The following is a 17,757-nucleotide window of genomic DNA, read 5'->3' on the forward strand; positions in this document are numbered from 1 at the left end:
ATATTTAATATTAATTGATTTTCGTATGGATATGTATTTTTTAAATAGGGTAAGATAACTTATTTTTTTAAGATAATTTTTGAATCTTAGAGTGATTTGTTTTTTTGGGCGGAGGGAGTAGTAACAACTTGAAAAAATAACGCGTGCTATGAAGTCCTATTTTTTTAAGAAAGTGGTGAAAACAACAGAAGATGATTTTTCCACCTTCAGGCAGGCCGCAACTCAAATAACCTGAAATAAGACAAGCGATAAAAATTTTTGGAGTTTGCACGAGCACGACCCCATTTCTCGCACCATTTCCACCGTTCCCTCTTCAGATCTCTGTGTCTGGTCTCTGCCTGACCTGACTGCCTCCTCTTCTCTCACGGTCTCACCCAGTGACCCTGCAATGGCCGACGAGCCCCTGGATGCGTCCCCGCCGGCGCCCTCCGCCGCCGCGGCCGCGGACGGAGTTTTCTCTCCCTCCTCCTCCTCCGCCCCCGCCCCAGCGCTCCGGCCGCGGCGGGAGGCGTTCGAGCACGGGCTCCTCCCGATCCCCAAGCTGATCTTCCCGGAGGGCGCGCTGACGCAAACCCTAGCCCAGCTGAAGGAGAGGCTCGCGCCGGGGGGCCCGCGGGTGGGCGCCGCAGCGCTCGCGGAGGCGCTGCAGATCCCCGCCGAGCAGGCGGCGCTCGCGCTCGGGACGCTCGCCGCGGTGCTCCCCACCGAGGACCCCGCGCTCGGCGAGGATGGCGCGGGGGAGGCCGACCTCCGCGACCTGCTCCTCTTCCTCTACATCCAGTCCTACAAGCGCCTCGTGCCGCGCGGCCACAAGGACTCGCCCGCCGTCGCGGACGTGTGGCCGTCCGCCTCCGCCTTCGACGGGTGCCTCTCCACGCTATCCCCGATCCAGGTCAGGCTCAGGCCCCGATCGCACCCCTCCCGGGTGCTATTTTGATAGCAACCGCGCATAACGGCTCGTGGCATCCCGCATCCTTTATGGACTTTTGCTAGTGTTTGTTTGATTGGAGAGTGCAGAGCGGCCAAGTGATTTCTCCATTTTGATTTTGGTGCGGACCTGTATGCTTTGTCGAATATATACTGGGTCTCGGATATGGATTTGACATATATATATTAATATTAGTTGATAATACTGCGATCATCCATTTCTGAAATGGGTCAAAAGCCTTTAGCGCCTATCATGCTTGATTCTAATTAATTTCAACTTGAAAGGCATTCAAACCGATTATTATAGATATCAACTTTGAAATGTGATTGCTTCTTGATGAGAACATGATGAAGCTTTGTATTGTTCCTTACCATTCTTTTCATCATTGGATATATGTGCAGATGCATTTTTGTACATATTTTCTTTGTTAACTTTGCTACACTTTACTTGTTCTCACAGTTCATGATTGATTGTAAGGCCATTCATGATAGGGAATGGGGAATAACTTGTAAAATGTATTAAAATCTTTTACTGGTAGTTGATTCTCAATGTTGCAGTAGCTGGTAGGAAGTAAAAAATGTTGAAATCTTTTCTTGGCAGTTGATTCCCAATGTTGCAGTTGCAGTAGCTTATTGCGTTGCTGCTGTGCTGCATATTCTAAATGTGCTCGTTCTTTAATGCAACTTTACAGCCACCATAGTGTTTCAAATAAAGTGCTGTAAGATCTGATAGGTCACCAATTGTCATTTTTATACTTCTTGCATTAGTAGTTCAAAAAAAATTGTGAGAATTGAGAAACTAGCATGTAAGATCTGCTGTAACTAGTCTGATTCTTTTTTATAACTAATTCAGAGATTGTTTACAAGGTTTGTGTTAAGGACAATACTTCAGTGCAAAATGTGGTTATCTGACCAGTGAGCCGTCACCTGTTGTTTGTATTTTCCTTCCAAATGCTATCATGTATTACTGTTTCCTCGGATCAAAATATCAAAGAGCTTTTTTGAAAGTGACCTCTGCAAACATGATAGTGTTCTACATTACTCCTTCTCATGGTTGCTACTACACCTTGTTTGTTATTTCCATTTCTTGCAAGTTGCACTATCTATTTCTTTTGCCAGTATAAAGACACATGGCTTCTACTTTTTTATTTGGCAAGCATTCTTTCTAGGAGAAAATCTTAGTGTCATATACATGTTTGTCATTTTACAGTTTATACGCTGCAATAGTCGCCGGTTTTTGCCTTCACAAGCAGATGAAGAAGCTCATCAATTATCATATTTGCAAAAACATATGGCCAACATCCTAACACTTTTGGCAGATTCTGTTGAAGGAGAGGGCGATGACTCTATGGTTAGTTTTGACATTTCCCTGTCTTGTATATGTATATGTTTCTCGTAATGTTTAATTGTTTATTTGTTTATGCTACAAGTTGATTAACATCAGTACTGGCAGGTTTAGGTAGCATGAAGAAGATATGAGATTTACTATATTGCTTCTTGAAATGAGATTTTTTTGTTGATAAATTGCAAAATACAGCTAGTTAATCTTCTAAAAAATGTGATATACTGGACAAAGGTCTTGGTCTACATGAGTCATTCCTTACCATTGCCAAACACAATAACCCACATTTCTGTCCTTACTCATGCTTCTCTGATGGAAAATGACATGCATGCATTGTGGTAGGATATGCTTACCTGAGGATTTACCAGGTGCTAACTTTCTTTAGAATGGCTTTATATGCAGGTATTGACTGTGGAGACCTTTGAGCACCTTGGATTTTTGCTGCAGCTCTCTGAAGGAACTCCTTTAAGCCAAGGAGCTAGCTTTTTTGCAAATTCTGATCCAGACATGCCTGCTGCTCCTGTACCTGCTAGTCTGGTTCATGATTTGATATTGCAGCATATAGCTTCAACATTAGAATTTATGGCAGAGAAGTCGTCAGCAAAAGAAAACAGCCAACAGAATGCATCTGATCCTGATGTCACAATGTCTGATGCTGTCATGAATACAAGAATTCATAGCAGTTTACCTACTGGAACCTCTACCCCAAATAATCCTGGATATTACCGAAATACAATATTTGTGGAGGGTTTGTCCAAGACTTCTGTTGTCAAACAAGCATCTGATATGAAAGGGCATTCAATTAAGGTATGTTTCTGTTTGGTTTTGTAGCTGATTGTAGATACTGAAAATGGCTGAAGACGTTTGTCCAATGCCTTCCACATTTCCATCTTGTAGCTTCAAGATTGGAATTTGAAGCTGAGATTGGCATTGATTAATAACATTAATAGATTTTTTGTAGGTTTTGAACTGCCATGATTCTGTTATCTACATTTTAGCCCCACTTAAGTATGCAACCGTCTATGGATGTTCTGACACTACCATTGTTCTTGGTGTTATTGGTAAGGTATGTATTTCATATGTTGAATCCATATCATATTTCTTTTGGATATTGGGTACATTATGAGACTCCTGGATGATTTCATAAATGCCTATGCACACTCGTTCTCAATAAGAATTCTATTGTATTGTTTTCAGTTTTCACCTGCTAGAACCAAGTATCTTTCACCTTATCTAGTATTAAAGCAAAGAAGTTATATGCTGTCAGGTTGTAAAAGTGGAGCATTGTGAACGAGTACAAATTATTGCAGCTTCAAAACGAATTTGCATTGCCAATTGTCGTGAATGTACCTTCTACTTGGGAGTAAATAACCAACCACTTATTGTGGGGGACAACCATAAGTTACAAGTGAGTTTTGCTCTTCCGCTTTGTGCTTACTAATCAGATGTCTGTATCAGTTTATGGTACTCTATATATATCAATATTTCATCGCGTTATATAAAAAGATAAAGAACATTGTGGACAGTTGAAGGTAAAACTTAGCAGATGTAGATACACAAAAATAACTTGTTGAACTCAAGTGCACGATTTTATTTATTCAATTTGGCTTCAGGAAGTTCTAGTTAAAGCATTTCACCACATGTTCTTCAATTTTCAATATCATGATTACCTTATCTTTTAACAGGTAGCTCCATTCAATACTTATTATCCACAACTGGGGGAGCATTTGGCACAAGTTGGTGTGGATCCTAATGTCAACAAGTGGGACAAACCTTTCGTGTTGGGAGTTGTTGATCCACACGATTCATTCTCTCATCCTGCTGGGGTTTATGATGTCCAGGCCGAGTCCGCCACTTGTCTAGACCCAGATCTATTTATGAACTTTTTGGTATGTGAGCTATATATTTGGTTCCTAGATTATTGCAGCCTTGCAGGAGAATTGAAAAACCTCTATAAATTCAACCAAATTCTTATGCTTTTTATGCTGAACGGATTACGGATGTCATGATTTGGCAACATGCTGTACGCGACGCATCTCCATTAATAAGATTTTTACTCTCTTTTTTTCTCATAGTCAATGTGTTCAAAGCAGTTGGAGCCTTCGAAGTCATATTTTAGCATCTTGGTTGTTACTAGTCTAGCTGATCAATAAATTCACAATGTTATACTTTCCATAGATTTCCCGCACCTGAATATGGGCTGTAATACTTCGTGTTTTGGTTATGTAAAACCCAACATTTGATGCATTTTAAACGCATACAGTATTTTTTTCTATCGCAAGAAATAAAGTGACAGTCTAGCTATTTCTGTGCAGATTCCTAGTTGGTTCGAGCCACAAGGGCCTACCAAATATAATCCATTTACCTTACCTGAAGTTTATTGGGCATCCCAAAGGAAAAAGGTATACATGTTTAGCGATAATAATTGTGTATGGCTTTCTTACAGTTGTCTTTGATGTAACTATGTGAGATTAAGGGGCATGACGCATGATTAAGACAGACATACACTGATCATATATCTAGCGACATTTATAGAATGTCACATGGTGTGCTATGAGAGATTCATAGAATGTCACATGGCGTGCTATGAGAGATTTCATTACCGACAATAAATGTCACTCTATTTACAAGATAAGATTCAATCTCCGCCTAGTACCTCGCTGGTTGTATCTTGGCAATTGATATTGAAAATAGAGAAAATGTTGTATATCAAGGTATTAATACATAAAAAGTGGAGAAAATAAGGAAAAAAATTCCTAGGTGCTAGGCCAAGTGGTTCTTCTCCCTCTAGCGCCTAGGTGCTGCCCAGCATCACTTTTTCTTTTTTCTTTAAAAAAAACAGAGTACTGATATTTCTACAGTAATTTAAGTGGCATGATGGTTTATAATGAAATATAAAGATAATTCCTGGCAGTGGTGGGACATATTGTTGGGTCAATGGACTCGAAGGTTGATTTGTTTTCTTGTACATTTTATTAGCACATTCCTGAGCACGTAATGCAGGAAAAAAATTAGGTATTTGCACATTTTTATGGAGGTTAGCTTTCTTATTGTACATTTTCAGCATGCTTCTCTGGAAGATACTCAAAAGAATATTCGGGAACTAGAGATTGATGAGAACCGGAAGAAAGAATTGGCATGTGCCCTTCATGCTCAGTTCAAAGATTGGTTATATGGTGAGTTTTTGGTGCAACTATGATGATAGATTAACGTTTTTCGTGGCTTTTGTTTTTGCCTATCTGTTATCCTACCAGTTTGAGACTCAGTATGGGTTTTGTTCTTCTTAAGGTAGCCATCATGTTACCCAGTTACCCTGGCTCAAGTTGCTTGGTTGGTGGCCCAGTTAGACTCCATGCTACAATTTCTTTTCCTGTCATGCACAGTTTGTTGCTTGCACATTTGTGTTTATCGCTGGTAACTGTCGACCACCCCAAAAATGTACGGGACCTTGTCAGGATTTAGGACTTACTGAGTTTTGGGTTCGTGAAACATGGGAAGAAATACTGTAGGGACATTCTTAAGATGGTTGGAGGGTTGGCTGCTATTTTGTCATCTCTGAATTATACATTCAAATATTGAACACATTGATTCATACGTTCTGAGATTGGTCAGTTGTTTAATTAAGTCTGTTTCAGAAGTTGTGATATTCTCCTTTGGAATCTTGTCCACTGCGAATGTTTGTTGACTTGAACCTGGAATGGAATGTTTTACGTGACCACTAATAATTTGTTATCTTATTTCAGCTTCAGGCAATATCCGCCAGCTCTACTGTTTACAAGGTGAATAAGTGTGGAGTCTGTAAGTGCGTATATGCATGTGCAGGATTGTCCTCCAACTATTCCATTCCCTGCATCCAAGACATCCAAGCTGACTGGTTCTGGCGTGGCTGCGCGGGGTGCAGATGGTCGTTCAGCCTGTAGTGTTTGTAAAGAATGTTCTGTGTTATTTTTTTCTAATTAAATTTTGATACTTCCCTCCATTTGTTGGTCGTAGGTTTGCTGTAAATCTTCGGTTTTTTTCTGGCTTCATATTTATACCCTTCATAAGACTTACTGAATAGCGGATACTCAATTCTTTCATCTTGGCCTCTCGGGGGAAATAACAATTTTTTGACCATCAGATGGGGTCACGCACATCGATACTATGTGTGTTGTCGTTATTTATTCTTAAAGAAAGCCCAGAGATTGTAAGACGTGCTTGCGTGAACTGACGAGATCTTGCCCAGGTGAGTGGAAAATTGACAGTTTGAATCTCTGGGCTTGGGCGAAGTTAGGATATGCATGTGCGAACAAATCTGGGATGATCCCCTAACATCTCTCGTACCAGAGCTCCTCAGCTCCTCAAATTTGAAGATACCAGCTTACAAATCTTGCCGAAGTCACCAAGAGTAGCATTGCTTCAGTCACCTAGCTTACAAATATAGAAGAATAAAAAAGAAACGGAAACCTTGTACTCTTCAGTCACTGGTCCCTGCTTCCTTCTTCCATGGAACCCAGTGCTTGGCTGCTGGTTCTCAGCTCACTCGTTCCAGAAAGATGAAGTGACAGTGACTGATGGTGCATATTCGAGTTTGTTGCTGATAGCACTTGGCTTTCACACGCAGGCCGACGAATGTGTTCAAGGTATGCATGAGGCCAAAATCCTGCAAGTAAACATGTAATGAAATAAGCTTAGCAATTTGAACCATTCATAAAAAGTAGTTCATATTGTAGACTTTCATGTTCAAAATTAAATGTATCCGTGATTCTAGGCCAATGCTTTTTTACATATATGTCCACCTATGCAGCTATGCTGCTAGAAACCTTTGACTGTACTGTGGGACTGGTGAAAGCAGAGAAAGACTTGATTAGCCCTGTGTTTTTATTTTTTAATAGCCGCGCAGGTTCTAAATCCCACTTTTACAGTTGATCGCTCCAGCAAGTGGACACATACCGATCATTTTAAAAAAAATGAGAGAGAAACAACTCTTTCCTGTTTTATTATATGCAACCATGCAACATACCATGTTCACTGTATGGCATTGGAAAGAACTGAAGGAAGCAAAATGAAGCAACCACCAATCCTGCAGAATTGTGCGAAGCAGAGTCAATGGCTGTGTGTTCTTCAGGAATCATAAGAGTTGCAGTTGATGGAGGGTAACTGAAGCTGAACTAAATTGGGTGCATACCAAGAAGTCCACCAGCGAAGACATCCTGCCAGTGGTGCCAGTAGTCGCTCACTCGCGACACAGCAACCATTGATGCAAGAAGCAGCGGCAGGACGACGATGCAGAGCTTGGCGACATGGCCTCTTCGATCGAAAGCCTTGATTTTGCCGGCCAGGTACCATGACAGGAATCCAAGCCCGGCAAAACAACCTGAAAGAGGACAAGAAACACAACTAGCCATTCTATAAAGTTTCAGAAAATTGGATAATCGATGCCACAAAAGTGGCAGACTGCATTCAGAGAAGGGCTTTCAGAACTTTAGGCCATCACCTACCTGAAGCGTGCCCACTGGGGAAGCTCTTGTACCCCTGTTTGATTACTCTCGGGTCTCCGTGGCATACGACATCTCCGGTGATGTTGTTGTAATTCTAAAATGGATTGTTCAGGTAAAATCATCAGTCAGAGTTACAGGATTGTTCAGGTAAAATCATCAGTCAGAGTTAGTGGCGACCAGGAGAAACAAGTAGGCTCTATCTGAAGAAGCTGTGGCTACAACAGGACTCACCGGCACTCCGTCAGGAAAGCAGAGCCAAAAGAAGTCCGGGCGCGGCCGACCTACAGCATCCTTGACAACGACTGTCAGGATGGCTGTTATAAGAACCGAGAACAGAAGGCCTGCTTGGTCATATTTTAATTGTGCACGTCAGAAATAAGCTATTGCCAGGCACATCCCCAGAACAAAAAAGAAAAAATGACTAGCTAGCGTAAGAAACTTGCCAAGAATGGCGTGATGCAGATCTCGGTCCAGATCGTAGACGTTCCTCCTCTTCACGTATACTCCGATGATGCCATCGGCACAACGATCGCAATAACCTGCACAAAGTTCGAAAACGATCAAGATCATTGATCCGGGGAAATACAGTTGTTACAATTTCATCTGTTGATGTGATGAATGAAACCAAGAACACGATCATCTGCAGAAAGATGAGGTTTCTGAATGTACCGGCACGGCCCAGCCGGGCACGGTGTTGTCCTTCATGGGGTACCGGAGGGTCGCCATCATGTCTCCGGCGACGAACCGGTGGAAGGGCTGGACCAGGCTGAGCACGCCGTACATGGCGACGAGGAGGAGGAGCACGATCCAGTCGACTAGGTGCAGCCAGGCGACCTCCTTCCCGTGAGTCCTCAGGCATGGCTGCGCCGCGGCTCCCGGGCCAGCGGTCGCCGGCAGCGGCATCCCGTCTCCCTCTCCTGCTCGCCTCGACGGCCTCGGCGAGGCGGCGAGCTGCTCCTCCCCTGCGCGGCGGCACCTGATCGAGAGGAGACCTTGTTCCGTTGCTATTTTATACTGCTTTCCCTTGGTTATCGGAAGGAAGCCGGTGAGAAGCTGGGAGGTGTAGAGAAGTCGTTGAGTTTTCCCTGACCGCTGGTCGCGGCTGCTGACTTGTCACTCGCTCCAGATGCTTTCTGTGTCAATTCTTGGAAGCCGAGTTGTTTGGATCGAGGGTCTAAACTTTAGACCATGTCAAAAAGAATTTTAGTATTTAGAACTATTAAATGAAGTTTAGTTATAAAACTAATTGCAAAACCTTAAAGCTACACTGCGAGACGAATCTAATGAGGTATATTAATCCATGATTAGCGAATGATTACTGTAGTATCATTATGGATTAATTAGTATCATTAGATTTGTCTCGCGAATAAGCACTCATTTGTGTAAAAAAAAGTTATAAACAGATTTTATTTAACACTCATAAATAGTAAGATTCTTTTCGACATGACAGGGGCTAAACTTTAATCTCAGGAAACAAACAGGCAATTGTGCTCGTCCCAATCAACCGTGAAAAACTCTACACAGTCTATTGATGATCTATATCCCGAGAAGGAAAAACAGTATGGTTGTGCATTGTGGTAAACCTAATTGTCGTCCTTTTTCCAGACAATTGTGTTTGTTTCCATGGCGTTTTTTTCCAGGCAATTGTGCTTGTTTCCATGGCCTTTTTTCCAGAAGGGATTTTTAGTAAAGTCCCCCTCAACTATGGATCCAAAATAAAACAATCCAGGCCTCCACATAGATACCTCACTGCAGAGTCAATTAAAATACTTATCCCGGTCACCATGGTTGTGGATTGTGGTAAACCTTATTGTCATCCCTCTAAACCATATCAGAAATATAACTATGCTAATGTGCAGTCAAGTCTCCTAGACATCTGTTGTTCAAAAAATTTCCTTTTGTAAAGAAAATAATTTGGAATGTGCTGTCCAAATATAATTTATTGGGGGCATTTATCTGCCAATTATATTCTCTATGTTGAATTTTGATGTGTTAAACATGATGTAGTTTTACAGAGTGCACTTGCGCTATATTTCATAAATACTTTGTAATAAAGTTTTATTTTGAAGACCATGACGATGTCCGAAATGTCACATTTCTATCTAAATGGATTAGTTGCACCGTGTTATGAGTTGTTATATGTTCCTTTTTGGCTCCGACATTTTGACTCTACAATTGCGCACCTTGTTAGGGTTGTAACTTGTAACTACCTGAACATTGATACTTATCCTTAATCTCTCTTCTGGATGCACCACAAAATTGCGTTTGGTCCACAGAAAATGTGTAGGTTATGGCGTTATGCACTCCTAAGAAGAGAGAGCGCCAGGAATCCACCAGGCACCAGTATCCAAACACTTCGATAGAAGTCCCATGGCTAACTCAAATTGTTCAATTCGTGGTCCCATGGCACTTGCAAAGTATAATAAGAGTTCGAAAAAGGCCAAAAATTGCAACGAAGTAAATCAAGTAATCCAATAGCATGAAGCAGTGATTCAACGGAGCTACTCATACTGTCATTGATATGATTTATTGTCTGGACGGCATGAACAGCCGAGTCTCTTGCCCCACAATATCCAAAGAATTATGTGAGTGACATGCCCGGGTCTTGTTTTTTTATGCTACCACTGAGCCTCCACATCAAGAGGCAGGTTCGGAGCTCAACACCCTATATTCAGTATCATGGTGCCAAAATGGTCACCCCGCTTACATCAGCAATACCACCTTATTATATCTTTGGCAATACCACATTATTATATCTTGCCGCCAAAACTGACTCCCTACAAAAACAGGACAGGCACTAGGTACCTTCTCTATACTGCATGAATGTGAGACGGACGAGGTGACACATTATCGTTATTGGAAGATGCTGCTCACGGAGCCATCACGATGGACATGCCAGATTGTTTCTGCTACAAGGTTTGCCATTGAAAGCACCGTCAGCTGAGGGAAACATTTGTCTTCTGGCAACAGGATTGAGTTCGTCACTATGACTTCCTCAAAGATGCCTCCAGAAAGCCTTTCAATTGCAGGAGGGCTGCAAAGCAACCATGTTAGTACAAAGATTCTTTCAAAGCACTAATCATTGAGAATACACATACAGCTTGTTCAAGCAGAGATTTCAAGCAACCTGCTACCTTCTGAAATAATGTTATTGCAGATTAGCTAGTAGAATTGACAACCAAATTTACTAACAATAGTCAAATTTAACCGTAGCAAATTTAGTAACTTTTTTTGGCATTTGAAAAAAGTAAAGATTTGTCAAGCACCTTCCTACACCAAAATACCAAGGATGCTGTATATACAGGCCTCATATTCTTGAATATGTTGTCGCAAATGGAAACCATTTTGGAGTGCAACAGAAAATGACACAACTTGTAGTTTACCTACGCGCAATTTGTCATTTTTTCGTTAACAAAATGGCATCCACTACAGAACAAATTTACACTCAAGTACTCAAACTATTTTAACTTAATTATTACCTTAACAACAGGGAGGAGGTAAGAAAAGCTTAGTTTGGATAATAAGGTTAGGTGTACAATTGTTAGAGAGCACGAGAGAAAAAGATAGGCTTGAAGAGTCCAAATTAAAGGCAGATAGGCAGTGTACAGTAGGCAAACGAATCTACTGATGAGATTATTGTTAGACTAGCTGGTTAGCTCTGGTGACCGGTGCCCCCCCCCACCCCCCACCCCACCCAAAAAAAATAAAAAGAAAAAAAGGGTAGCAAAGTTAATATGACCTACAGATTTTGAATGCAAATTGTACCCTGTTATAATTTTTTAACCAGTTTCGTGAACCTACTTTAAGAATAATATTAGGAAAAAGGTAACCATGAAGCATAACATTGTATATTCTTCGCCACAACATAATACTAAAAATAGATGTTACCAATATAGCCAACTAGCAAACCTGAAAACAGCATGCGTACAACAAGCATAAACAGCTTCAGCTCCCTCCTGTTTTAACAAAGCTGCAGCACTTGTGATTGTCCCTGGGTTTGATTAATATAAAAAAGTGAATATTGGAAGGAATACACTGATAAATATGTGTAACCAAAAAAAAGTTGGGAAACAAAACAGATTGCCAACCTGCTGTGTCAATCATATCATCAACCATGATAGCAACTTTCCCTTTCACGTCACCAATTAAGTGCATGACCTGCAGGGCATAGCCAGAAGTAGGAAGCTCAATCACAGTCATTCGGCAAGCCACTAAAAGTGATTGTAGAGATCAACACATGTCAAAACTAGGATGACTGCGTAAAATACCACAAAAGTACATAGATAGATTAATAAAACATTAGTTGATAACAACATTAACATACAATTCTAGTATATCTAATAAACTAATAATTTATGGTGAATCATTATATTTGAAAAAAAAGCTGAACTCTTGACAATGAAAGAAAAAATGTTTAGGAAAGTCCTATTCTGTCTACAGGGAGTCAACCAAAAAAAGGGCTGTAAAATTAAATTTACTTCAATTCAAAGGTATCCATTCTCACCTCTGACATGTTGTGACCCTGTCTTCTTTTATCAACAATAGCTAAAGGAGCATCAAATAATTTTTTGGCGAATGCACGTGCTCTGACAACACCACCCACATCAGGAGAAACAACCACAAGATCTTCAGATATTGTCTTGCTGGCAAGGTAATCCAGAATCACAGGCTACATATAACAAAGATGACAATAATTGGTTATCAGCTCATGTTTTCAGCTATGGAGTTTCGTAACAAGGAGATGCAATATTTAAACGCTGTAATGTCAAAGAAAGCAATTTTTCTGCTAATACTACCTGTCCATATATATGATCCACAGGAATATCAAAGTACCCCAAAGCTTGTGTAGAATGAATATCACACACAATGACACGGTCACTTCCAGCTTCTGTAAGTAAATTTGCAGCAAGTTTGGCAGTAATGGCCTCACGCCCTTGAGCCTGCAAGACCGGAGAACTTGCTCAGTTCAACAAAGGGAAGACTAAATCTTCAATTTAGGTTGTACAACTCCATTCCTCACACTTAAAATCTAGAGACCCTTAGTGTACTAGTATTAACTACTGAGTAATAGCTAATAACACAAGTATAGGAAATGTGAGGGAGGGGGGGGATCATGCATAATAGATGGATTTAGAAGAATTAAGCAAGCAGGAGAAAACCATTATTTTGGTATCCACAATAAAGTTGAGGCACCAAACAAGTCGCCCACACTATTGCATGAAAATCAGCATGGAAAAAGAACTTCATTTTGGAGTCCATCATGAAATTGGGGCACCAACAAGTTGCCAACTTTGCTGCATGAAAATCAGTTGCATGGACAACAATCCTTGACAAGTAGCTCAAGTGTTGAATCTTGTTTTGCTCATGTTATCTTTACATGCATTTAGGCAGGGAACAAGATGAAAAAAAGTAATTAACTTCAAAATAATCTGAGTTTTCTGTATTTTAGGTAAATTCTGAATCTGGACTTGATACAGACTAGAACTAAAAATCACCGAATCAGTTCGCTATTACCTTTCTGTCTGCTCTGGCATACCCAAAGTATGGAATGACAACAGTAATAGACCGTGCTGAAGCCCGCCGGCATGCATCAATCATGATGAAGAGTTCCATGAGGTTTTCGTTGACAGGAGAGCATGTTGGTTGGACCAAGAACACATCACATCCTCTCACGCTCTCTTGTAGTTGAACATAAATTTCTCCATCAGCAAAGCGCTTGATGAGGATCTTGCCGAGGTCTACACCCAGGTAAGCAGCAATTTCCTATAAGTAAATACAGAGACAGGCACCAGTGTTCAGTAGCACATTGACAATCGCCAATCAGTACCTTAACATCCATAGCCAATCAAACATAAAAATCTAGAAAACAAAACAATATGGATATGTAGTAAATTGGATGTATTACATCTGAAAAAGGTACCAATACCTTTCATGCCTATTTTAGTAGCACTGTCAAAAAAGTGTAGTTGTCATTTGTCAACCACAGTGGACGGAAGATACAAATCCATAAAGCCTTGTACACTTTTTTTTAAAAAAAGATGGAATTACAGCTGCAAGGGGTGACATCCTTTTCACGTAATGCACGAAATATTTGCATTGTAAAAAGACATTTATCGTGTAAACTGGCATTTAACAACTTATAAAAAACTAATGTAGAACGAGAAATCAAGTACCATATATACAACTCTAGTCCCCAGGTCGCTTAATAAAAAAATCTATTATCTTTAAGTAGCTACGGAACCAAGCGACCAACGCGGGGGAACAGAGCAGGCGAGCCCACCTGGGAGAGCGGGCGGTTGGCCGTGCCGGAGAAGATCTTCATCCGGGAGTCCCGCACCTCCCTTGGCAGCGCCGCGAGCCCGGCCTCCGGCGCGGGCGCCTTCGGCGTCCACACCGCGCCCCGCGGCTCGACCCCGCCCGTCCGCTTCACCCCATCCACCACGCGCAGCTGCTCGCTCCCGAGCACGCACCTCTGCGCCGACGGGAAAACGAAGAAAATAAGTAAAATAAAAAACGCAGCAGGACCTCACCAGTCACCACCACGCGGGGCGCCAATCTCAAACCCTATCACACCCACTCCACCAACGAGATGGAAGGCTCACCGGCGAGCGGAAGCGCGGGGCGGCGGCGCGGAACGACGGCGAGGCGGCGCGGCTGCGGCGCGGGGAGAGGAGCAGGTAGGACGCGGCCCCCGGCGCGGCCGCGGTGGCCGCCATGGTGGCGCGCGCCGCTAGGGTTTCGAGAGCGGAGGGGTGCGCGCCGCGTGGACGGGAGAAGGCGTCGGCCTTGGAGTGCGGGAGCTCGGGGCGGCGGCGGCGGCGGTGGTGGTGCCGTGGTGGTGACTGCGTCGCGGTCCGTTTTGTGATGCGGTATTTAATTGAGGTTAGGTGCGTGGCGCATTCGCGCTTGGGTGATGCGATTCCGCTAATTTGGGCATAGGGTTAATAGAATAATATATCGCTACTTTGCAGTTGCGTCCATTCGCTTCGCGGTAATTGCATCTGATGCCGTAGAGGAGGAGCATTGTAAGTTTAAAGTGCTTGTTCAAAAGGTATGAAATTTTTAGGACTCGCGTGATAAAACAGTATCATATGTTATAGTGAAAAAGATTATGAGGGTGTGTTTAGTTCCCTCATTTTGGAATTTTGAAAGGAATTCTTTTTACATTTGAAGTATTAAACATAGACTAATTATAAAATTAATTACAGAACTCGTCTGTAAACTACGAGACGAATCTAATGAGCATAATTAATCTGTCATTAGTATATGTTTACTGTAGCTTTACTGTAGCAATTTAGAATCTAATCACGCTCTAATTAGGCTCATCTCACGATTTTACGGTCCATTTGTGCAAATACGATTTTTACTACATTTAATACACCATGCAGGGTGTACCTCAGTATTGGCCAAACTGGACCCCGACCGTTGCTTGCCCAAAGGGAAAAAAGTTCCACGAATCCACAGCCTCTGATATATCATTGTCCATTTAAAGTCGATTAGCAATGGGCAATTTGGCCTTCGGTGTTTCTAACATTTCCTTCACTATATAAATAGTATAAAAGCTTCTAAGACCCTCCACAATATGCCAGTGATGTCAAAAATTGGACCTCACAGTGAGTAAATGAACACCGGAGCTACAAGAGCTGCGGCGTGCAAAATTTCAGACATGGAAGCAATCTACAGCATTGGTCCCACTCCCGCATGAAGAATAAAATGTTGTTACTCTTTGCTTTTGGCTGTTCCATCGAAGGTGCAGCACGCGGAGGATGAAACGAGTAGGCAAGCAACACATACTTCTTTATTGAATGAGCAAATGGGCATCGGAGCTTGTTCTTGCTTTGCTCTAAGTTTTCTACACATCACTGGAAGTTAGCATCGCCAGCCACAACGTGTGGAGTGAAGCTTCAATCCTCTCTTCTTTTCTAGCATCACTCAACTCAAGCCTCACGTTATGGAAGGCCGCTTGATTAGGGGTGGGCAATTTGGTCCCCCCCTTGCTCTTGGGTCACGAGCCGCCACTGGTGTTGGGTTTCAAGATTCAGCTGCGTGAAGTGAATCTCAATCAAATTAATTTGTTTGCGCGAACTAGTGTAATCCATATATATGGTTCTTTCCACACAAGCATTGTACGTAGTTACTAGGTAGCCACTTGAAACTACCATTTGAAAGCAAAAGATCCAACTCAGGTCATGAGTACGATGTGGAATTAGATACCGATTTGTTGCGTAGGCATCAGTTAAGTCCTTGAGTTAGACTTCTTCAAAACTCTCCTAGCCAAACGTAGCTACGTGGAATATGTGCCATATCCGGTGTCTTTCCACCGTCAAGCGGGACTAAAGTGTTGTTCTTTAGTGTTTTGTTTGGGTATGCCCCCTTCTATTTCAAAGGAAAAAAGAGTAAGTTCCAACCCGTTGCTGGCGGTGCACGATAAAGCCATGTGCAAATACCTGGCTTGCTCTAGATGAAGTGCCGTACCACATTCATCCGATGAAGTTGGACAGGAAAAAATGTTCGTTTGTAGAGGTACGAAAAAAAGTCCGTGGTTCCAAGTAGGCACTTACGGTGATCAAAACCCTCTGTTAGAAAAACGTCGCATAAAAAACAGGTCATGCCAAGCTTTCCAAATTCACATGAACCGCGCGTCGAGCGTGCCACGCGCCGTGCCGGGCGAGGGGCCAACGGCACAACCGCACAAGCCGAGCCAGATCCAGCACGAGGAGGAGGTCCAACCAAGAACGAAACGGCACCGGCCGGCGGCCACCCACAGCCTTTTTTACTCCGTTTTTTTTTTACGGAGCCTTTTGATTTTTTGCCTATCCTCCTCCTCCAAGGCTCCAATGTAACCTTTCCGCCTCTTTCTGCCAACATCGCCGCGGGCGTCATTATCAGTTCATCAATCGGCAGGAGCAGGGTGAGCTGGTGATCAACTGATAATGATGTGAACTGATAATGATGCTCGCACAGCATAGCAAGTTAGCAACGGGACAACATATACAGCACGTTTTCTTTTTTTTTTCCCGACGAACTACAGCACGTTTCCTCTACAGCAGCAGGCGTGGATACGATCAGGGCACGATCTGCACGGATGGCAGCTTTGCTTTTAATGAGTTGATTACACGGGAATCAGCTCGTTTGACTGTTCTGGTTCTTAAAAAATAGAAAACTAAAACCGGATGACCTCCTATATCGTTGTGTTTATTTGGGTTTGTCTGATGGCTGGTGCTGATTTTTTATGAGAGAACCGTACTGCTGACTGGCTGGTATCTGGTGGCTGGTGCTGATTTAGTACGAGAGAACAGTACTGCTTGCTGGTTTGCTGACAAGCCAAACGAATACAGCGAGTCTCCATTCCAAATTATCGGTCATTTTAGCATTTCTATATGTATAATTTTTATTATGTATTCAGATATAGTATATGCATAGGTTTATGCAAAAATTATGCATTTGAAATGCCAAAATGACATATAATTTGAAACGGAGTGAGTAGGTCCTAACACAGATGGGTCGCTCGTTGCATATCGTAGTATATTTGCACGTGTGAGCTGGGGAGATGGGCTTATTTGATGATATATATAGCAAGGTCTAAAACTCCATATGTTTATGGATTTAGATTTTATATTATCAAATTCCGTTTGCTTTCACCCTTTTTAATTTGTCATTCAGCAATAAACAAAACTACGGTGAAAGTAGCCCACAATTGTTGTAAGATTCTAGATGCAAAAAATTTCGATCCTAAGAACTTCAAAATTTTCGAAACGAGACTCAGTTGTTTGACCGGTCAACAAATTTATTTTTATATGAAATTTGGCTACAGCTATATGGAGATCTTAATGATAGTACAAAGTAAAAGAGGCTAAACGAATTATATAACTAAAGTATCATATAGCTAAAAGAGTATATGGGGTGGTACAGATCTTAGTGATAATACAAAAATTCTGTTTTGGTCAATTTTTTGATCATTTTGGTCCTCACCGAAATAGGTGAATTTCGATCATTTCGGATCCATGC

At 42.0% G+C, this 17,757-nt stretch overlaps 2 protein-coding genes and 1 pseudogene across 2 annotated transcripts; 1 reads left to right on the top strand and 2 right to left on the bottom strand.

Annotated features, from left to right (window-relative positions):
• The first annotated feature begins 304 nt into the window (after positions 1-304).
• On the top strand, positions 305-6,404 carry LOC120671125 (TBCC domain-containing protein 1-like). The gene is made up of 9 exons (XM_039951373.1): positions 305-892; positions 2,138-2,278; positions 2,672-3,076; positions 3,231-3,335; positions 3,537-3,677; positions 3,955-4,158; positions 4,585-4,671; positions 5,334-5,445; positions 6,013-6,404. The coding sequence occupies exons 1-9, from the start codon at positions 389-391 to the stop codon at positions 6,054-6,056; spliced, it is 1,743 nt and encodes a 580-aa protein (XP_039807307.1). The 5' UTR covers positions 305-388; the 3' UTR covers positions 6,057-6,404.
• Positions 6,405-6,523: 119 nt separating this feature from the next.
• LOC120671126 lies at positions 6,524-8,770 on the bottom strand (annotated as a pseudogene).
• A 1,467-nt stretch (positions 8,771-10,237) lies between these two features.
• Positions 10,238-14,646, bottom strand: LOC120671127 (ribose-phosphate pyrophosphokinase 2, chloroplastic-like). The gene is made up of 8 exons (XM_039951374.1): positions 14,352-14,646; positions 14,030-14,221; positions 13,264-13,512; positions 12,546-12,689; positions 12,254-12,418; positions 11,838-11,907; positions 11,659-11,740; positions 10,238-10,783 (listed from the first exon to the last, which is right to left on the bottom strand). Exons 1-8 carry the CDS (start codon positions 14,463-14,465, stop codon positions 10,603-10,605), a joined length of 1,197 nt encoding a protein of 398 aa, XP_039807308.1. The 5' UTR covers positions 14,466-14,646; the 3' UTR covers positions 10,238-10,602.
• Between the last annotated feature and the right edge of the window lie 3,111 nt (positions 14,647-17,757).

Source organism: Panicum virgatum, chromosome 4N (assembly GCF_016808335.1).
Source record: "Panicum virgatum strain AP13 chromosome 4N, P.virgatum_v5, whole genome shotgun sequence".
Lineage (NCBI taxonomy): Eukaryota > Viridiplantae > Streptophyta > Magnoliopsida > Poales > Poaceae > Panicum > Panicum virgatum.